Here is a 6000-nt window from a genome sequence, read left to right on the forward strand (position 1 = left end):
GAGCGAGAGTATGGGCAGACACCGTGTTACGCAGTAGAGAGCATGGTGTCTCCTGTACGTGTTCATAGCCCGGTGCGGGTTATTCCACCTCCCCGCACTGGCAGGGCTAGATTGAGGATTGAGCCGGATGTCATGAAGCCGGCCCAACGCATCTGGCCACCAGTGCGTCTCCTCGGGCCGGCTTACATGGCACCAGCCTTACGCATGTTGTCCCCGGTTCGCCTACATAGCCCGGTGCGGGTTATTCCACCTCCCCGCACTGGTCGGGCGATGGGGAACATACAACCAGGTAAGGTTGGGCAGGCTCAGTGCTCAAGGGAGCCAGTACGCCTGCACGGTCCGGTATTTCCGGCGCCACCGCCCCGCCCCAACCCAGTACCACCAGTGCCTACACCACGCACCAGGCTTCCTGTGCATCTCCAGAGCCCTGTGCCTCCTCCACGCACTAGCCCTATGGTGCGTGTCTCCAGCCCATTACCACCAGTGCCTACACCACGCACCACGCCTCCTGTGCGTCTCCAGAGTCCTGTGCGTCCTGTTCCTGCTCCCCGCACTAGCCCTGAGATGCGTGTCCCCAGCCCGGTACCACCAGTTCCGGCACCACGCACTAGGCCTAATGTGCGTCTCCAGGGTCCAGTATGCCCTGTTCCTTCTCCCCGCACTAGCCTTCAGGTGCGTGTCCCCAGCCCGGTACCACCAGTTCCGGCACCACGCACCAGGCCTACAGTGCGCCTCAGTCGGCCAGAGTCTGCCGTCTGCCCAGCGGCGCCTGAACTGCCCGTCTGCCCAGCCCCATCTGAGCCATCCATCTGCCCAGCGCCATCTGAGCCATCCGTCTGCCCAGCGCCATCTGAGCCATCCGTCTGCCCAGCGCCATCTGAGCCATCCGTCTGCCCAGCGCCATCTGAGCCATCCGTCTGCCCAGCGCCATCTGAGCCATCCGTCTGCCCAGCGCCATCTGAGTCATCCGTCTGCCCAGCGCCATCTGAGCCATCCGTCTGCCCAGCGCCATCTGAGCCATCCGTCTGCCCAGCGCCATCTGAGCCATCCGTCTGCCCAGCGCCATCTGAGCCATCCGTCTGCCCAGCGCCATCTGAGCCATCCGTCTGCCCAGCGCCATCTGAGCCGCCCGTCTGTCCCGAGCCGTCAGAGCCGTTCGTCAGTCAGGAGCCGCTAGAGCCGCCAGTCAGCCAGGATCCGCCAGAGCCGCCAACCAGCCAGGATCTTCCAGAGCCGCCAGTCAGCCAGGATCTGCCAGAGCCGCCAGTCAGCCAGGATCTGCCAGAGCCGCCAGTCAGCCAGGATCTGCCAGAGCCGCCAGTCAGCCAGGATCTGCCAGAGTCGCCAGGATCTGCCAGAGTCGCCAGCCAGCCAGGATCTGCCAGAGTCGCCAGCCAGCCAGGATCTGCCAGAGTCGCCAGCCAGCCAGGATCTGCCAGAGTCGCCAGCCAGCCAGGATCTGCCAGAGTCGCCAGCCAGCCAGGATCTGCCAGAGTCGCCAGCCAGCCAGGATCTGCCAGATCCGTCAGCCAGCCATGAGCAGCCAGATCCGTCAGCCAGCCATGAGCAGCCAGATCCGTCAGCCAGCCATGAGCAGCCAGATCCGTCAGCCAGCCATGAGCAGCCAGATCCGTCAGCCAGCCATGAGCAGCCAGATCCGTCAGCCAGCCATGAGCAGCCGTCCCTCAGTCCGGAGCTGCAGTCCCTCAGTCCGGAGCAGCCGTCCCTCAGTCCGGAGCTGCAGTCCCTCAGTCCGGAGCTGCCGTCCCTCAGTCCGGAGCTGCCGTCCCTCAGACCGGCGCTGCCGTCCCTCAGACCGGAGCTGCCGTCCCTCAGACCGGAGCTGCCGTCCCTCAGTCCGGAGCTGCCGTCCCTCAGTCCGGAGCTACCCCTCAGTCCGGAGCTACCCCTCAGTCCGGAGCTACCCCTCAGTCCGGAGCTACCCCTCAGTCCGGAGCTACCCCTCCGTCCGGAGCTACCCATCCGTCCGGTGGCGCCCTTTGGGATGGTCTTCAGTCCGGGACTTGCTACAAGGGTCGCCGCTCCAGAGGCGCCACCAAAGCGGGTATTGACAATGGTGGAGTGGGGGCCACGTCCCGCACCCGAGCCGCCGCCATAATAAGGCCCACCCCGGATCCTCCCCTTCAATGTCAGGTTTTGCGGCCGGAGTCCGCACCTTTGGGGGGGGGGGGGGGGGGGGGGGGGTACTGTCACACCCTGGCCTTTGTTATATTGATTTTCTTTATTAGTTTAGTTAGGTCAGGGTGTGACATGGGGGGATGTTTGTGTGTTTTGTCTAGTTTAGGGTGTGTGTATTGTTTAGGGGGTTTTGTAGTATGTATGGGGTTGTGTTCAGTGTAGGTGTTTAGGAAAGTCTATGGTTGCCTGATTTGGTTCTCAATCAGAGACAGCTGTTTATTGTTGTCTCTGATTGGGAGCCATATTTAAGGCAGCCATAGGCTTTAGGATTTTGTGGGTAATTGTCTATGTTGAACGTTTGTTGCTTGTCTATGCACTTACGTCATTTAGCTTCACGGTTGTTTTGTTTAGTTTGTATTCGGTGTTCGTTTCGTGTTTTCCCTTCTCTAAATAAAAGAGAATGTATTTTGCACACGCTGCGCCTTGGTCCTCTCTCTCACCCATAGACGATCGTGACAAATATACTGTAACATACCAGCATGCTGTCAGCAACATTTACTTTCATACAAAACATACAGCTAACGTTAAAGTATTGTTCTGTGTCATTGAACTGCATTTTCCAGTAACCTCAAAGAAGCTGGTGACAAGTTACTATGAACATTATAGCGACATGCTTTACACTAACTAACTCATTACATAATTACATTCAAAAGATATTTTAATTAAAATAATAGGTATTGTGAAGACCAATGTATGATTAACTACAACAACATTCCCTGTAACGGTTACAGATACTTAGACAGCTACTACTTGCTATGACTGTGATATGTTTTTTTTTTTTATCAACCTTAGCTGAATGCACTGACTATGCTCGGGACAAGAGCATCTGCTAAATGATCAAAATGTAAATGTCTAACGGAAACTTGCAAAGCACACGGCTGGGTATTATTCAAATGAGCTTCGCCCTCAAACTATTTGTATTCTGATCAAATGTGCCCTTGTTTGGGGACTAAGGTCATTAGAATAATAACCAGCAGTGTGTTTTACAAGTGTTTATTTTTACATTTACATTTTGATCATTTAGCAGACGCTTGTATCCAGAGCGACTTACAGTCAGTGTATTAAACTAAGGTAAACAATAATATACCGCAGTCATAGCAAGTAAAAAGAGGATGTTACCATTACCGAGAATGTTGTAGTTAAGCGGTCTACTTACAAATGTAGACGAAGTATACAGACTATTAAGAACACCTTCTTATTATTGAGTGAATTGAACCATGCGTTGCAATTTGCAACAGTCACCCGAACCTGAGAGAGTGGGGTGCAGGGCTACTGTCCAGCACTCATGGAAAGCAGGTCACAAGGCAGTCACAGTCCGCTGAGTAGCTAGATACTACCGATTGCCATGAATTAATAGGTCATGTAACTTAAGTGCGCGAATGTTGATAGAAAGAAGTGCCCTGCTATACGCACCAACACCAAACTGCAGGCTATAGTCCTATAGGGATACAGTAAGGGTTCTCTAATAGAAACACACCAACCCAGGCACCCAACTCAGTCCCTTCACAGAAAGAGAGACACATAGAACGGTGCTTACCTTGTTTCTGTGTGGGTAGCAGAATGGTGCTGAGTTTTTTGGACGCGACGCTGGAGCACGCTCCCCGTCCCTCTAGCAGGGCTTGCAGTGGTCGGGTCTCCCCGGGTTGGTGCTGACAAGTCAGCCCGGAGCCACAGCGCCCGGTGTACACTCCACACGCCTGACCCTCCGCAAGGGCGCACGTCAGACAGCACCCACAGCCAGGCTCCCGTACGCTGTCGGCGCAGTCTTTTGCCAGAGGCTTGCACTGCATGAGAGCCACCGTGTCACACGGCTCGCATCGGACCACGGTCCCCACGGTCTCCGCGAACCGTGTGAATGCAGCGAGCACGGCAGTGAGACAAAACAAGCATAGACCGGGCATTCTGCCGAAAATCTGGTCACAAAGGGACAGTATGCGAGTTGTCAACTAGGTTTAAGGGGACTCTTCGTGTCAAAGAGTGCCGGATAGCCTTCTCCATCTATTTTATTTTACGCGAGCTTGTTGTTTTATACAGGCTGAAAAAAAACAGCCAACAAGTCACACCCTTCGTATGAATAATGTAAAAGGAGAGCCCGGATCCCGAGGTACCACGGACATTGACACACAGGCTCCTATAACCTATAACTCCTAAGTGTTTATTTATGTGTTCATTGACACATTGTCCTGTTTCGAGTGCATTTAGTCATTAGAAATTGATGTTACTTTCCATGTCTTTTATTCAGATCAGTGTTAGGAATGTCTGTCACCTTACCTACATTTCAGCACAAGTGAAGGACATTTGATTCAATAAATATTTCCAATCATGGTGCTGTTGTTACTTGACTGTGTTGAGTTCATTTCCGTTATGTCTTTCAAAGTGAAAAAGATGGGGAGGTGCACCATTATATTTCCCAACATGCTTTTTTTTGCAGGTAGAATTATTAGAATAGTTTGATTTAATATCTATGTTTTTTTCTCATTCACATTGATTGATTAATTGATCGTATACTATACAAAGATAAATAATTTACATATTTCTAAACTAATCCAATCAGTAAGAGATTGGATTTATTACACCCATTACTGAGGTGTTAGTACAGCATAGGTATTCTTATTAGTTCAAAATATTGAACAGCAATTAAGATATCCTTGTAAAATTGCTTGTTAAGTGACTTAAATAGCACTCATATGGTTTTGGGGGTATAGAAATGCTCAGATTTTGAGTGAACATACTTTTTCTTGTGGACAACTACCAGGAAGTTTGCAAAGACAGACTGATCAGTGCTGCCATGTTCGTGGTTTTCCTACAAAAATTAGGCTACTTTGAAAATGATGTCGCGGGGGAAAATGTATTGTAGGTTTTCGGGCTAATTTTAAGTTGCACAGCGGCCGCCAAGGCATTACTCTTAAAAATATATATATTTCCATGTGACCTGCTCCTGACTGTCAGTGAGTAGTGGGGAGGGTCGGAGGAGTGTGTGTGTGTGTGTGTGTGTGTGTGTGTGTGTGTGTGTGTGTGTGAGAGTGAGAGTGAGAGTGAGCGAGAGAGAGAGAGAGAGACTTTGTGTCAACTTTTTACCAGTTGTAGGAAGGCTATTTAGATTGTCCTTACGGAGACACCTATTTCCAAACCTTATTCCATGAAACTGAAATACTCTAGAACTGATGCACATCAAGAAGTAATGGAGACAAAGCACTGGAAAACGACTTTGGGCACACTAGAGCGCATTACATAAATCTGCTCGGAGGTGGTTTAAACTGCATTCTAATGTTGAATGCTTAAAGAAATCGGTATCAAGCGAAGTGTTTTATGTGTGCTCGGTTCTTGGGTCTTGGGGGCTGCTGGAGTGGAAATTTGAAATGGAAGTTATGGAACTCCCTTTCGTGGTTCTTTTGGTATGGGTAAAAGTCCTCAATAAACTGACATTAGGCTAAATGTGGAGAATAATACATTTGCCTCTGTTGGCCATCAAGTAGCCGATTAATGTAAATGCCATTGTATGCTACCATTTGATACAATACATATGTTGAAATTACGATATCACTAGAGCCATTGCAAATCAATTTGTGCACCTTCTGCAGCCTACCTGGAGCTGGCAAACCAATTTAATAAATAGCCTATAACTTCAGTTTATTGTTGTTGTAGCCTTGTGTTATTATGAACGCATTCGATTGATGGTAACAGTAGTCAGATTAGGCTACACGTAAAACACATTAAAAAAAACACTGGCTGTTGTTCAGCATATTCAGTTCATATACATATTATTAATATTTGATTTAGTGATTGAAATTATGACCCCAT

The 6000-nt window shown here is 50.0% G+C and overlaps 1 protein-coding gene across 1 annotated transcript in view; it reads right to left on the minus strand.

The window, feature by feature from the left end:
- Positions 1 to 4100, minus strand: part of LOC120051896 (insulin-like growth factor-binding protein 3) — a 56604-nt gene extending 52504 nt beyond the window's left edge. Inside the window, exon 1 of the mRNA XM_038998783.1 lies at positions 3737 to 4100. Coding sequence (XP_038854711.1) covers positions 3737 to 4100 — 364 coding nt within the window. The remainder of the gene's footprint in view (positions 1 to 3736) is intronic.
- Between the last annotated feature and the right edge of the window lie 1900 nt (positions 4101 to 6000).

Source organism: Salvelinus namaycush, chromosome 8, assembly GCF_016432855.1.
Source record: "Salvelinus namaycush isolate Seneca chromosome 8, SaNama_1.0, whole genome shotgun sequence".
Taxonomy (NCBI): Eukaryota; Metazoa; Chordata; class Actinopteri; order Salmoniformes; family Salmonidae; genus Salvelinus; species Salvelinus namaycush.